General features: G+C 39.1%; 2 protein-coding genes across 5 annotated transcripts in view; one reads left to right on the top strand and one right to left on the bottom strand.

Moving 5' to 3' along the window:
- LOC143211830 (monocarboxylate transporter 9) overlaps positions 1-17162 on the bottom strand; it is a 187298-nt gene that overhangs the window by 102966 nt on the left and 67170 nt on the right. For 3 of the 4 annotated variants that reach the window (XM_076429847.1, XM_076429848.1, XM_076429843.1), the window contains one exon: positions 17011-17120. The exons of the other annotated variant lie outside the window; for it this stretch is intronic. The gene's annotated coding sequence lies outside the window, so the exon portion shown is untranslated. The remainder of the gene's footprint in view (positions 1-17010; positions 17121-17162) is intronic. 4 annotated transcript variants of the gene reach the window in all.
- On the top strand, positions 10968-14794 carry LOC143211838 (uncharacterized). Its single transcript, XM_076429873.1, has 2 exons — positions 10968-13865; positions 13936-14794. The coding sequence occupies exons 1-2, from the start codon at positions 13441-13443 to the stop codon at positions 14183-14185; spliced, it is 675 nt and encodes a 224-aa protein (XP_076285988.1). The 5' UTR covers positions 10968-13440; the 3' UTR covers positions 14186-14794.

Raw genomic sequence — 17162 nt, 5'->3', positions numbered from 1 at the left:
AGGAACTGCGTCACATGCAGTACGTGGATCCAAATACACATGTACGTACCAAATCCGTACCATCCTTGCGGAATTGGATCCACACTATCTGTGGCTTTCAGAAATTATGGAAGCTTCTATCTGCTGCAGGCTTAAAAAATTTCAAGCCCAGATATGCAAATCAGGATCCGCTGGAAAACTTTTTCAGCAAGATTCGCAGCATTGGTGGAAGAAATAATAACCCTACATGCGATCAGTTCGTTGCCGCTTTTAAAGTTTTGCTAGTAAGTAATCTTACTTCAAGAAAGACAATAGGCAAGAACTGTAAGGATGTGTGCGACGGTACAATGCTTTTCACATTGGAGCAGTTCCTTGAGGATGAGGATAGCCAACATAATCCTGCAAATGATGGATTTGAAGACAACGTGCCTGTGCCGGAAGAGGAAATAATCATCCCAGAAGAAAGAAGAGCCACGATAAAAAATCATATGGCAGATTACATAAGCCGGAAAGCTTTATCTTTGGATATGGTGAAAAACTGTTTCAATTGCAAAACCAGTTTTTTCAGACCCCGTGTTGCTGCGGACAAAGAGTCCAATTTTGATAAAATAATTTCAAAAGTTCTGTGTTCTCTACATACATACGTTCCCACAATTTGTTTCAAGAGGAGATTCAGTGAACAACTACAAGAGAAAATTAAAGAAGAATTGGGAACTTCTTGGACTTTTTGCACAAACCACGTCAATATCCTGAATGAATTTCTAAGTCCAGAGATCGGAACATATTATATGAAACAGCTTTGCAAAGAGACAAATGCAATTTTATCTGGAAAACAGACAACATTGCCTCTGGACAATAGGATATTCAAACGAGCATTATTATCATACAATAAACGTTCGAAGAAATACAAAAATAAAGCAACTGCAAATTGAATGAGGTAATTGTCTACTATTAACTATTTCCATCACTATATATTTCTATTCGTAATAAATTAGATAATTTAATTATTTTATTCTTATATGATTACAGTTACTTTGGAAACCTGGAAAATGGAGCAACAGAAACTTGGAACAAAACCAAGGAGGAAAATTAAATAAAAAAGGTTCTAGCGATCTGCTCGGTGTGCCGTCGTCCCCGCACCATCCCAATGTTCCCCGCGAGCTCCTAGGGTGGATCGAGTAGCTCGGGCCTCGCGGGTGCGGCAAGAGGAGCGGACGCGGTGGATCGGCGCGCCCAGCTGATCATACAGTTCGACAACACGACACTCGTCTTCATAATATGATTTGTATCATTATATTATATTATTTTATTATTATAATTTTTATGTATTTTATTATCATATATTTTTTATTATTGTATAATTTACTATGTATGTAGTATATATACAGGGTGCGCCATCTCGAGCTTCGGTATGGAAATATTGAATAACTTTGTTATACATTGGCGGTATGACTTGAGAAAAAACAATTTCGAAACGTCATTTCAGTACAATTCTGACCATGAATAACTTTACATGTAAAGAACGCGCGGAAATTGTGACCATGTATTTGGAAAATAGTCGTTCAATTGTGCTTGCTCAACGTGCATACCGTCGAAAATACCGCGGTCGTAAAGTGCCTTCTGATAACACCATACGTAATCTGACTAAAAATTTCGAAGAATCGGGGTCTGTGGGAAATCATCAACGCGTGTCAGTTCGTAAAAGACGCTCTAATGAAATTGTTGAAACTGTCAAGCAGAGTGTTTATGAAAGCCCAAATCTGTCGTATCGTCACCGTGCCCAGCAGCTAAACATCAAAGGAACCACTCTTAGGAGGATTTTGAAGGAAGATCTTCACATGTTTCCTTACAAAGTGCAAATAACTCAACGATTATTGCCTACAGACGAGCCCCGTCGCTTGGAATACGGAAAAAGCGTGGTTCGAATGGCCGAGGTTGATTCCGAGTTTTGGAATCAAATTTTGTTCACGGACGAGGCCCATTTCCATCTCTCTGGCGGAGTGAACAAACAAAATTGTCGATTCTGGGGCACAGACAATCCTCACATTATCCACGAGAAGCCATTGCATGACCAGAAAGTCACTGTTTGGGCCGGCGTTAGCACCAAAACCATCATCGGACCATTTTTCTTTCGTGAAGGCGAAACCGTCGATGGCGACCGTTATCGGTGGATTTTGGCGCACTATGTGATTCCAAAAATGCGCGAAAAAAATTTATTGAACTTCTGGTTTCAACAAGACGGCGCCCCATGCCACACGGCGATCAAAACAATGAACTTTTTGAAGCGAAAATTCCCCGGCCGTTTGATGTCGAAAGGTGGCGATATTGAGTGGCCTCCAAGATCGCCGGATTTGACGCCGCCGGACTTTTTTTTGTGGGGTTATTTAAAAAGTAAAGTATACGCCAACAAGCCCACGACATTGGAAGCGCTCAAGACCAACATTCGAGCTGAAATAGAGGCAATATCGCCCGAAATGCTGGCCAAAGTAATGGAAAATTCGAAAAAAAGAGCACAATTTTGTGTGGCTCGTAAAGGTGGTCATTTGTTGGATGTTGTGTTCTAAGTATAGTTGAAACAAATTGTAAAGGATTAAATTAAATAAAAAAACAATAACAAACATTCACTTTCACTAGTTGCCGAAGTTATTCAATATTTCCATACCGAAGCTCGAGATGGCGCACCCTGTATAGTTTTAATAATAAATATGTTATATTGTTGTATGTTATATTACCAATTCATTTTCCCTGAAAATAAATTCATAATCATCAATAGCTAGCGAAGAATACGATTACACGTATATGCAAGGTTAATCATGTGTGAGTTAGGTGTGCGTGTGATCACACACTGCTTGTATCCCTACTCTTTGGTCTCTACTGTGCTGCCACCATACCTAAAGGTACTGAACTACAACTAAATTAGTGTCCACTTTTTTATATGGGAGTCGCCACCCCCTGCTCTGGCCGCTGAGTGAAGCGGACGTAAAACTAGTCCGAGTGATTATCTTCTCTTATACCCAGTTGAACCCGATAGGCGAGTAGGGCGCCCACCAGTGATAACCATTCCGGTTGTCCATCCTTCCATAAACCCTACAGGGCAACCGAGTTGCGCCACCAGTGGCCTAGTCTAATAGCGGCCTTAGTGGAGCGAATGGGAGACACGTTGCGCGTGCGTGATGGGGATGCAACAATGACATGACATTTAGCAAGTTTTAGGTTATTGCAGCGTATCGTAGTTATGAAATGAATCATACGAATCGTTCTGCAGATTATGAACTTTCTTTATTATAAATTATATGAATTGTAACATGGGAGTTTCAGTTGTGAAGTGGAGTATGAAGTTTAATAGTTTAATAGTTTAATAGTACTATTAAAAAGTATATTAAAAAGTTTGGTATAGGGAAGATGAAAGAAATTGTAGAACTGAATACTGAATGTAATAAATATATGTCGGAGGCTGATTGGAAAGGTTCCCCATCGGGCCAGCTAGGGTTTGACCGGAGACGTTCTCCACCGGATCACTCATTGTCTTCGCAGGCGCGGAATTAAATGAACCGGGAAACAACGATCACCGTTAAACACTACAACCCTCGACCCGTAGCGATCCGTGTAAGGTCGTCTCCTTACACGATCTTACGTCTGACTCTTTTCGCTTCCACTCGCGACGACTAGCTGTCTACCAAAATCAAACGCTCTTCACTGTAGCGCAGCCAAAAACATTCTGCCCCTCGTGGTCACGTTCAACAAGGCCCCATCCCATCCCTTCCAGGGACCCTATTTCGCATCTCTCCTTGCGCCGCGCACGATGAGGGATGCAGGTAAACGGGAAACGTTTTATTGCATTTTCGCTGGGCAATTACTAAGGTACCGTCAAGCATCTGACTCGCAGCCGTTCGACCGTAAACGCATAACCGAAATCTCCAAACCGTTATTTTTAAAACTAAACTTAGTCCTACACGGACGTATAATTCCAAGAGATAACATAATTGTCTTTTACAATAAGCAAGCGTTACGCGTCTCTGTCAACGGGTTGCGTCGCTTCCGTCATGTCTCGACATATATTATATGTACATTTTATTAAAGAGGAGTTTTTGTTTGATGACAATTTTGGAAAATTGAATGTCTACGATGCAGCTATATTATTGCCGCTGGAAGATATTTATATTGGGTCAAAAGCATCAGAGTTGATACAAAATTTAAAAAACAGAGTAAGCCAGGGAAAAGCAACGAAATTGTAGAATTTTATAAAATAATACAAAACTTTTATCAAATTGCATACACAGAATCGACAAAAAGATTTCCATATAATGATGAGTTTGTAGAAGCATTACATTTTTTAAGTCCAGAGGTAGCGTCAGATAACAATAAACACATAGGGCAAATAGAAACTATTCTAGAAAAATTTTCATCCAAAGTGGATTGTGCAAAAGCGACTGACCAATGGTTTTCATTAGCCGTAAAACTTCCGAAAATGAAAAAGAAAAGTTGAAAAAATTAAATGTCATAGAATTTTGGAGCACCGTTAGCAATTTAAAAGATTCACTAGATAATTTATTGTACGATGAAGTGGCAAAACTTGCATATACAGTGACTCAAACAATTGATCAAATGTTCGAACGAAAAGGAAACAAGTCACAGTATACCTTTCTCAGAATCTTGCTTACGACTGTTGATATATATACGAAAAATGTAAACATTGCGTCGGTACTTCACGACAGTTTAAGCCCTGTAATCGTACAAAGCGGACGTGTATTACGAATTTGTATATTCTGTGGATATTTGATCAATTATTTGTGTTAAGCTCAATTGTGAAAAATTCTTATATTTTTGGCATTCCTTAGCACAAATATAATTACTGGTAAGTCATAACGTTATTTTTAAATGTTATTAAAGTTATCGATCGTAATGATGTTTAAAAACAGACAAGAATTATAATCTCGGCGCAACGGTTCGATCAATTAAACAACTAAAGCAATTTTACAAATTAATTTTTTTTTTTTTTTTTGGATAATTGTGGTCCCAGGACAATTGTGATCCCTGAAGATTGCATGCAATTAGTATCACTTGATGTAACAGCGCTGTTCACCAATGTTCCAATCGATTTGGCTATTAAAGTTTTTGATAGTAGATGGGAAGAAATCAAAGAGCATACTTCCATTGGACGTAATGATTTCCTCCAGGCTGTTAAATTTGTACTTGAAGCTAATGTTTTCATGTTTAACGGCATATATTACAAACAGGTTTTTGGCACTGCAATGGGATCACCCATCTCTCCAGTAATTGCGAACCTTGTAATGGAAGAACTAGAACAGGTTTCGATTTCTAAGTTACCATTTGAACTCCCTTTCTACAAAAGATATGTTGATGACATAATCACATGTATAAAACCACAACAACTACAAACTGTGTTAGACACGTTCAACAGTTTTCATAATAGAATTCAGTTCACACATGAAATTGAGAAAGACTCTTGCTTGAGTTTTCTTGACAAAACATTCAATTGAATTTGACCATAGTTTTGATTTTGAAAACACCAAAATAGTTGACAAGGAAAACAACTTAAATAACAGGATATTATTAGAAACGATTCATATGATTAAACAGCCTAGTGTGAATATGAGATATGAAACTCCCATGGTTCACGACTATTACACAACATTACTGAACCAGTAATGTTCTATGATGAGTCATTTTCTAACTTAATTTTATCCTATGTTTATCAACTACAAAACAACTCTGTATGACTTGGTCAAAAATTGTTTGTTTCCTTTATATACTCTAATGAGTGTAGAAATTCTGTCAGAGGGCAGTTAGTGTGGATTCTCATCATTTGAATATCCCGCCAGATATCGATTGGCTAGGTGATCTATTGATCACTGATAGGTTTATGGTTCTTGGGCCTCGTGTGTCTGTGCCTTAGTAACCTGTGAAACAACATATGAGTAACACGTGTCACCAAATTAAATATCAATGTTAAAATTTCCATAAAGCAAGTGAGTCAATCTTTCAATGTTTTTTCCAACATCAAAACTGTTTTTATTTCAATTGGTATATTTCCAGACGCAGTTTTTCCGCTTTTCTTGAGGATGATCTAAATTAGGATCGAAACGTAGAAAGTGTAAAATTAATTTGTAAAATTGCTTTAGTTGTTTAATTGATCGAACCGTTGCGCCGAGATTATAATTCTTGTCTGTTATTTTTAAACATTCGAGAATACGTTTGTGATAAAATAATTAATAAAAACAAATATTTTTAGTCATATTTCATAATGAGACCAATACAAGCAAGTAAAATATCAGAAATTAAAAAACTATTAATATCTGGGCTTTCTCATCGCGAGATTTCTAAGAAGGTACTGTGCTCTGTTGGTACTGTGTCTTCAGTACGTAAAACTTTAAAAGAAAACATACTAAAAAATAAAGCAGGACGAAAATCAAAGTTATCCACTACCACAAAGCGATTAATCATACGATCAATCCGTAATGGTAGCGTTGATAATGCTGTACAGATGCAAAAAAATTTAGTCACACACCATAATATTAACGTAAGCGCTGAAACAGTGCGTAATGCACTGCGAGAAGTGAATTTAAGAGGACGTGCAAAAATAAAGAAACCTCTTCTTACAAAGCGGCACAAGAAACTTCGGCTGCAGTTTGCCGAAAAATATAAAAATTATACAGATCTCGATTGGACCCGAGTAATATGGTCAGATGAGACGAAAATTAATCGTTTTGGGTGCGATGGACGCGAATGGACATGGCAAGGAAATAAAGAACAAGTACGGTCGCATCACGTTCATCCAACAGCGAAATTTGGAGGAGGCCATATCATGGTTTGGGGTTGTATGACCAGTGAGGGCGTCGGATGCGTTGAAAAAATTGAAGGTCGAATGACTGCAATATCATGCACATCCATCCTGCAGAAAAGTTTAATTGGAAGTTTGGCAAAATGGAATAAGAACGCAGAAGAAGTCATTTTTCAGCACGATAATGACCCTAAACACAAGGCAAAAATCACCAAAGAATGGTTAACAGCTCATGGTTTTACTGCTTTAGACTGGCCCCCACAGTCTCCCGATCTGAACCCAATAGAACACCTATGGGGTTTACTAAAAAGAAGAGTTGCCAACTTCGATCACAATTCAAGAAGTATTATTGAATTGTGGTCAGAAGTTAAAATTGCTTGGGAAAATATTAAGGCTGAACAGTGTAAAAGTTTAGTAGATAGTATGCCAAGACGCATAGAAGCCGTACTGAAAGCCAAAGGAGGGTATACGAAGTACTAATATTTCATTTTTTCAAATACAAAAATTTGATCATTACACAATTTGTTAATTTCATTTAATTTTGTTTACAAAGTGTAATATATTTACGTTAATTCTGTATTATATGAACTACGAAAACTATGTATATATTATAATAAAATATTTTGTTACATATCTTAGTAACACGTGTTCAATTGAATAAAAATTGAAACAAAATTAAACATTTGATCAATTGTTTGAGTCACTGTATATGCCTGTCACTGCCGCATTCGAATGCGGATGTCGAAAGATATTTTTCCGCGATAACAGATATAAAAATTAAAAAAAGAAACAAGTTGAATACGTATATGGTTTGCGCTCTTACACGTGTTAAATTATATTTGCAATCGAAGCACCTTAATGCTTCCAGCTTCCAAGTACCGGAACAGATGTCACAATTTATTAATAGCGACATGTACGATAGAGAACAAATACCACCTAAATTAACTGGAATCTTGTTCGCTGATGAAACTAAAAACAGCAGCAGTGACAGTGATACATGTGGAGTATTTGTTTTCTTATTTAGATGTGTGTGTATTTGTTTATTATTGTATGTTATATGAGTAGGGTTCATTAATATGTTCATTAATATATATATTAATATTCACCGTCAATAACTCAATAGTTGTTGTTACCCTTTACCATCCTTTCCCATTGCGTATGTACATATATAGCTCATAGACTATATTTTCCTACAATTTTATTGTATTATGTACATATAATATATTTATTACATTCAGTATTCAGTTCTACAATTTCTTTCATCTTCCCTATACCAAACTTTTTAATATACTTTTTAATAGTACTATAGATTTCAACATTTTTTTCAATATTCATACTCCACTTCACAACTGAAACTCCCATGTTACAATTCATTTCATTTATAATAAAGGAAGTTCATAATCTGCAGAACGATTCACATATGATTCATTTCATAACTACGATACGCTGCAATAACCTAAAACTTGCTAAATGTCATGTCATTGCAGTGTGTCCAGACAGGGGTAATCGAAAAGGAATCGGGGGGAATTCTAGTACCCCCTCTCTGATGACCAGAGTAATATGTGATACGTTGCGCGTGCGCGATAGGGACTGAACGGGGGAATAGGATAGTGGAAGGGGATAAGGTGGAGAGCCTGGAGGGGGAAATGAGGTTGGTTTCAACCTCATCTGGCCACACTGTGTCATTGTTGCATCCCCATCGCGCATGCGCAACGTGTCTCCCATTCGCCCCACTAAATCCCCACCAAATATATCTATGATTTAGCAAACGAAAGGGGAATCCTAATTGAACCATGCCCACCATACGTACACAAGTTAAATGGTGTGGCTGAAAAATTTAACAGAAGAATTATGAATTCTGCAAGATGTCTATTACATGATGCAAACGTAAGTCTAAGATACTGGCCAGAAGTTGTAAAAACAGCAACTTATTCAAAAAATAAAACTTTTACAAAAAGTACTGTAGAAAATAAAACACCTTTTGAGATATTTTTTTGTAAACGACCAAATTTGAGTAATTTAAAAGTATTTGGTAGTAAAGTTTTTGCTAGAGTACCCGAAGTAAAAAGGAACTCTAAATGGGACAGAAAAGCGGATATAGGAATTTTGCTAGGGTATGGTCATCAGAGAGGGGGTACCTTGTATTCCCCTCGAGTGACGGTTCGGTCACTTTCTGGCGACACTGCCCTCGACTGTTGGTGGGGTACCGCGCCAGCGCCCTCGCCGCTTTTCGGCCAACTTCGTGAGCGAAGAGAAATGCTCTCGCTCTCTTGTGTTCTAACGCTCGTAATAGACGCATCATTCGTCTGCGTTCTCTCAACTCGATACGTGTTATATTCTAAAAGTTTGATTTGTACTCGGTTTGCTCCTTGCATCACTCGGATGCATAATGTATCCTCGGTCTCCTTGTTATCATTTGTAACAACTCCGTTTAGTCATTGAATTGATTAAATTACTGGTGACTGCAAAATATTGTTCATACTCGATTTCCTTTTCTACCGAACACGTGGAGAGGTATGTAGGACTCTCCAATTCCTTCTCAAAGTGATTCACTATTTCCCACATTGGTGACTCCGAAGAACCATATTCCTACATTAGTGAAGGGATTTTCCCCAGACCGCAGGCTATTATATTATATATGCGCGTTCCGCATCGGGCACTTGTCTCCGACAGTCCGTACAGAGTGGTAGATACCGCTTGTTCTCGTCAGCACGCGTCGGCATACGTAAAGACGTTTATATATTCATTTGAGAAGACTAGCCTCGTCGGCTATGTACACGCGGGTATCACGCGTATTTCACTCAGTCCGATCTGAGCCTTCACAGTGAAACATAAACTCGCTCGATTATGCCGAGTTTTTCCAGTGATTTTGAATTGACTTTTTTCCATCTACATTCTGATCCTTGATGCAGAGTATGTACACTCTTTACAAGATGTGATACAAGGGTTAAAGGAAAACAGACTTCTGCCTGATAGTGCATATTATTGCCTTTCTGCTAATGCAGATGCTTCATTAGAATTGTTCAACCGCATGTTGAAAAACAGAAAAAACATAGGCAAACTCACGCGAGACAAATACCCCCCAGCACTGCGCGCGTTTGCTTTAACAGTACACTTTTATTCACCGAAAGCGTATTCATATAATAGAAAAACCTTTAATTTAGCCCTTCCGCGCGCAGATGTCCTCAGAACGTGGTATAGTAGTGTAAATGCAGAACCAGGTTTTACTGAGAAATCCTTTGCATCGTTAAAAGAAAAATCTGACGAGTTGAAAGAAAAAGGGCAAAGACTGCTTTGTGCAGTGATATTTGATGAGATGGGCATAAAAAAAGGATGTCAGAGGGGTCGCGATGGAATAATACGGGGTCATGTTGATTTAGGTATCGGTATCAGTAATAGCCAAGAACATGTGTGGACCTAGGGACGATGAAAATACCTCCGCTGAATGCGGAAAGCGGGACAGCGGAGGTATAAAATCATCGTCAACATGGTATGAGGAAGGGTCCTTAGGTCCTGGGCGGTGGGGTTTTAGTGGGTATAGGCGAAGGATATAAACCCATATGATTTCTCCAAATTACATCCTAAGAGAAGCCAAGTCCCACACTACCCTCTCCGACCACCATCGGAGGAGAGGGTGTGCGTAAGAGCATTTCCCCACCGCCTTTAAATAAATAAAAAAAAAAGGTATCGGTATCAGTTGTGTGGATGACCTTCTAGAGGCCAAAAATGCCCTCGTAATAATGGTTGTGGAGCTAGACAAATTACTATTCACTTTCTGCGAACTTCAATAATCATTACTTCTGTTTCTTTTATATTATATTTATATATTTATTTTACTATTTTCATGAATATCATTTTTCTGCAACCAGTTTCTTTGAATTTTAACCTTTATACTAACTACCTAAACTTGATCCAACGAGAGGGCAGTACCGCGTGAAGACCAGTTTTCGTCCGTCGCTGCGCATCTTCGTCCTAATTGGTAATACTCCCACTCCATACGTTCCCTTCCCAATGCACAGCGCATGCGCGCAGCGGCACCGAAGTGACGCCACGTGCTGCAGCGCCGCAAACTAGTGTTGTATAAAGCTCGAGTCTTCGAAGCTTCAGAGCTCAGTCTTAAAGACTAAGTTTCTATAGAAGAAGATTTAGAAGAAGTCTTTAAGACTGAGCTCTGGAGCTTCGAAGACTCGAGCTTTATACAACACTACCGCAAACCGTTTTGTTCGCAGCTATACCGGGTGTGGTTTGTTTTTCGAAGTGTGTTTTTGGCGGTAAAACTTTAAAGTGTTACAAGTGGTTTCAGGGCATTTAAAATGGAAGAGGAAGTTCCTGGTCCATCCCATATGTCACCACCAAAGAGAAATCCGTCAGGGAAGGTAAGTTCGCATTATAAATATTTTGTGTTTCTTCCTCTATTCAGTTTGTGCTATCTGCTCAAAAGCAGATGCTGGTGAATCTGTATAAGCATGTTAATACAGTGAACCCAGGCATAACATACAAGTCTATCGTCCAATCCCTTTCTAAGCAGACAGGAATTGGACGGGATACTGTATGCAAAACTCTGGCGGAGTATAAATCAATAGGGAACGCGACATCGCCAAATAAGAAGAAGCAACGACTAAGCATATTGGAGAAGACATCGGAAGAAGACCTCATAGCTATAAGGAGGAAGGTGCATAGCTTTTGGTTGAATCGGGAGATTCCAACGTTGGACAAGATTCTACACGCTATCAACAACGATTTCAGGGCATTTAAAATGGAAGAGGAAGTTCCTGGTCCATCCCATATGTCACCACCAAAGAGAAATCCGTCAGGGAAGGTAAGTTCGCATTATAAATATTTTGTGTTTCTTCCTCTATTCAGTTTGTGCTATCTGCTCAAAAGCAGATGCTGGTGAATCTGTATAAGCATGTTAATACAGTGAACCCAGGCATAACATACAAGTCTATCGTCCAATCCCTTTCTAAGCAGACAGGAATTGGACGGGATACTGTATGCAAAACTCTGGCGGAGTATAAATCAATAGGGAACGCGACATCGCCAAATAAGAAGAAGCAACGACTAAGCATATTGGAGAAGACATCGGAAGAAGACCTCATAGCTATAAGGAGGAAGGTGCATAGCTTTTGGTTGAATCGGGAGATTCCAACGTTGGACAAGATTCTACACGCTATCAACAACGATTTCAGGGCATTTAAAATGGAAGAGGAAGTTCCTGGTCCATCCCATATGTCACCACCAAAGAGAAATCCGTCAGGGAAGGTAAGTTCGCATTATAAATATTTTGTGTTTCTTCCTCTATTCAGTTTGTGCTATCTGCTCAAAAGCAGATGCTGGTGAATCTGTATAAGCATGTTAATACAGTGAACCCAGGCATAACATACAAGTCTATCGTCCAATCCCTTTCTAAGCAGACAGGAATTGGACGGGATACTGTATGCAAAACTCTGGCGGAGTATAAATCAATAGGGAACGCGACATCGCCAAATAAGAAGAAGCAACGACTAAGCATATTGGAGAAGACATCGGAAGAAGACCTCATAGCTATAAGGAGGAAGGTGCATAGCTTTTGGTTGAATCGGGAGATTCCAACGTTGGACAAGATTCTACACGCTATCAACAACGATTTCAGGGCATTTAAAATGGAAGAGGAAGTTCCTGGTCCATCCCATATGTCACCACCAAAGAGAAATCCGTCAGGGAAGGTAAGTTCGCATTATAAATATTTTGTGTTTCTTCCTCTATTCAGTTTGTGCTATCTGCTCAAAAGCAGATGCTGGTGAATCTGTATAAGCATGTTAATACAGTGAACCCAGGCATAACATACAAGTCTATCGTCCAATCCCTTTCTAAGCAGACAGGAATTGGACGGGATACTGTATGCAAAACTCTGGCGGAGTATAAATCAATAGGGAACGCGACATCGCCAAATAAGAAGAAGCAACGACTAAGCATATTGGAGAAGACATCGGAAGAAGACCTCATAGCTATAAGGAGGAAGGTGCATAGCTTTTGGTTGAATCGGGAGATTCCAACGTTGGACAAGATTCTACACGCTATCAACAACGATTTCAGGGCATTTAAAATGGAAGAGGAAGTTCCTGGTCCATCCCATATGTCACCACCAAAGAGAAATCCGTCAGGGAAGGTAAGTTCGCATTATAAATATTTTGTGTTTCTTCCTCTATTCAGTTTGTGCTATCTGCTCAAAAGCAGATGCTGGTGAATCTGTATAAGCATGTTAATACAGTGAACCCAGGCATAACATACAAGTCTATCGTCCAATCCCTTTCTAAGCAGACAGGAATTGGACGGGATACTGTATGCAAAACTCTGGCGGAGTATAAATCAATAGGGAACGCGACATCGCCAAATAAGAAGAAGCAACGACTAAGCATATTGGAGAAGACATCGGAAGAAGACCTCATAGCTATAAGGAGGAAGGTGCATAGCTTTTGGTTGAATCGGGAGATTCCAACGTTGGACAAGATTCTACACGCTATCAACAACGATTTCAGGGCATTTAAAATGGAAGAGGAAGTTCCTGGTCCATCCCATATGTCACCACCAAAGAGAAATCCGTCAGGGAAGGTAAGTTCGCATTATAAATATTTTGTGTTTCTTCCTCTATTCAGTTTGTGCTATCTGCTCAAAAGCAGATGCTGGTGAATCTGTATAAGCATGTTAATACAGTGAACCCAGGCATAACATACAAGTCTATCGTCCAATCCCTTTCTAAGCAGACAGGAATTGGACGGGATACTGTATGCAAAACTCTGGCGGAGTATAAATCAATAGGGAACGTGACATCGCCAAATAAGAAGAAGCAACGACTAAGCATATTGGAGAAGACATCCGAAGAAGACCTCATAGCTATAAGGAGGAAGGTGCATAGCTTTTGGTTGAATCGGGAGATTCCAACGTTGGACAAGATTCTACACGCTATCAACAACGATGAAGAACTTCCTTCGTTCAAGAAGTCAACACTCCACACGCTTCTGAAATGTATGGAGTTTAAATACATTGTGAGGAAGCGCAACAGCGCCCTAATTGATGAACCCCGTCTTGTATATTGGCGGCAACAGTAAGTAACAATCAACATACATTCAAAAATGTTTTTTACACTATTGTACACTATACAATTTACGTTGTAGGTACATCGAAAGAATAAGGACCCTACGTGCAGAAGGACGCCCCATCTATTACCTCGATGAAACATGGATCAACGCCGGGGATTGCAAGAGGAGATTGTGGGTGGATACGAGTGTCAGCTGCCCAAGGAACGCCGAAGAAAGGGGCTTATCGATAGGCATACATGCTCCTACCGGAAGAGGTAAGCGCCTAATTATTTTGCACGTCGGGTCAGCAGACGGATTTGTACCTGGAGCCCTCCTTTGTTTCTAGTCGAAGAAAGACTCTGCTGATTATCATCATGAGCTGAACGGGGACACATTTTTTGAGTGGTTCTGCAAACTTTTGCCCATGCTGCGAGATGGGGCAGTTATTGTTATGGACAATGCGCCATACCATAGCGTGAAAAAGACCAAGTATCCAACAAAGAGTTGGACAAGGGATAGAATAATCACGTGGCTCGAGGGTAAGGGGAATAGGTGAATCCACGGAACGTCAAAGTTCAATTGCAGCGAAGATTGACCGAAGGTGGTCGAGATTTTTTAAACACAATTAGTTCAATATTGTATATTGTCAAAACAATCTGTATCAGATCAAAATGTAATAAAAAATTTGTTGTATGCTTCGAGAAATAAAGAATGTGCGTAATGCACAGATTTTCAATTAGCCCATTTTAGTTAATAATTAATAACATGTTTTTTAATTGTTGCCACATAACCGTTGTACCTGCGGTATGTTTTCCTCAAATTTTCAAGCAGATTTGTTGGATAGTGTGGTTTTTATAGATTTTTTCCGCTTGTTGGCCATTTTGCATCACTGTGCACAGTGCATCGGCAAAGAGGGCAAAAATTCATAAACATTCGCCAGAAAAAAAAAACTAAACATCAATTGAAACAAAACATGTCCCTTTCGTCATAATCTGACACGTCACTTTTTTCTTGTGTTATAACCTCAAGTACGCGCAAAAAAGGAAAACATTATACACCATATTGTAAAGCGGAAAATAGAATAATTTGCGATTTATCATTTAGTTCAAAGTGTGTACTCGTTATTTTGGCTCCCTAGCGGTTTTTACAATTATTATTTATCGTATTTTACTGATTGAAAGTGATCCGTTTGTTAAAACGCGAAATCGAAAATTCTTATAGCTTTAACTAAGCTTTTCGTAAAAAAGGTAAAACATGTCTTGTGATTTTTGCTAGAAAATATTCGTAGGGCTATTCTTTACCGAATTCTATAAAAATTTTCTGCCCGAGCTTTGCCCCCGACCTAATTTTAAAAATTATTTATTTAGGAAAACACCCAGAAACCACGTACGCACAGATTTACGAGAAATGGTTTTCTTGTTCACCAAGCGACAGATATCTAACTTTTCTCTGTGTGCTTCAGGATTCGTTTAATTTGATGGATTGTACACAAGAGCTGTACACTAGTCCGAGAAAGTATTCTACCCTTTTGTGTGTACAATTAAACAAATTGTGGAAGAAATCTAACAGAACCCGTGAATGGTTTTTAAGTAATAATAGAAAATGGTTGAATTCTCGCTGTGTTCTTCCAAAGTATGTGAGCAGCCTGCTAAAATCGTCGGCTTTTCTAAAATGGATGAACGTAATTCCAGTCGTGGGAGACCCCAAAAATGAATCGTAGATTGCAGTGTGAATACAAAAAGAAGGCGAGTTGAAGAATTAGTCCCAACAAAAGAGCCAGAAGAACTTTGTTTCGCAGCCAATATGGTATCTCATAGTTCTACATCTTCGAAATCTGCAGAGGAATCGAAAAAATGTTTATCGGCAACTGAGGCATTATCCTTATGTTTTGATTTAGACCTTTCAGAAAGGAAATATATTATTTTAAGAAACGTTATGAATGCCCTTCATAAAGATCGTCTCCCTAGTCTACATATACTTAAAGAAACGAAACAAAATATTTATATTGCCTCAGTCCATTTTGACTACAGAAGTAACTGGCTAAGGCAGATGTACAACAAATTTTAAATTCTACTATTAGAAGCCTTTCGAAAGTATTATATTCAAAGATACATACATCAGCAACGTTAACATGGGTAAATATTTACACCCTTCTTTTTTTCTAACGTAGTTATGAAGCACGCAAACACTTTTTATGATGTTATTGACCGTATTCTGATCGCAGCAACGTGTCTCTGTACCGAGTACTTGGAATTTTTCTGTCATCATACCAAACGTGCGTTCAATTGTTTTCCTTGCCCGGCTTAAGCGGTAGTTGAAAATTCGTTTTGTATTGTCTAGAATCCGTTTTGAGCAAGGTCCTGACGGACGCAATGCAGTTTGCGGTTCCCTAGGTAAAAGTTGTCGGCAACCCTACCGGTGATTTATTTGAAGCGTCTCAAACAATGCTTTCCTCCCCCACATCAACGTCAGATGCCCACGAGACAGATAAACCGGAAGAAGAAAATCAGGACTTCACTGCACTGATTTCAACGCCATCATCGGCAAATCAGGGGGACAGAGTTGCGACTCCTTCATCGGAAGCGACAATTAGAACAAGAGGGCCACATGGGCAGCCCACACGAAAAAGAAAATTCGTACATACTGATGCAGCAAATAAAGCTTTTACAGCATTTTTATCGGCACAACAGGCTAAATTGTCAAACCTCCTTCCGCCAAAAGATATAGGGGACAGGAGAGAGGAAGGAATAAAAAATTTCGTTATGAGCCTCATCCCAGACCTCATGCAGTTGAATGATGTTCAACTGAGGAGTTGTAAAAGGAGAACTTTGCTCCTCATAGATGAGGTTGGTGGTAATTTCCCCAGAAGTTCAACAGACGTCCCCTTCAACCCCAACCAATTCCCTCAATCTTCGCTCGATATACAAGACAAGAAGCATCGACGTCCTTTATGGAGTGAAATTAATGTTCTGACCGCTTTCAACGTGTGCCCTCAAACATCCATTCGTACCGTTTCAGCCAATTGTGGACTCTCAAAAACCAGTGTTCATAAAATTCTTAAAAATCGTAATTTGAAAGCTACAAGCCAACAGACGTGCAACAAATTTACACGCTGTATATATATATATATATATTATTTTTTATCCCACTCGATGTTTAATGGTAGCATACCTATCTATGTGTGTGTGTAGCGAGACGAGGCGAGGTGAGGATGGCGCGGCAGTTGAGCACAGAACGTCATAAAGAGTCCACGTGTTCGTAAGCCTTCAACGGTATCGTATCTGCGAGTATAATAAACAAATACGAAGTTATTCATTAGACAA

This window comes from Lasioglossum baleicum, chromosome 9 (assembly GCF_051020765.1).
Source record: "Lasioglossum baleicum chromosome 9, iyLasBale1, whole genome shotgun sequence".
NCBI lineage: Eukaryota > Metazoa > Arthropoda > Insecta > Hymenoptera > Halictidae > Lasioglossum > Lasioglossum baleicum.
The sequence above is the reverse complement of the archived record's forward strand: the minus strand, read 5'-3'. Positions and strand labels throughout refer to the sequence as shown.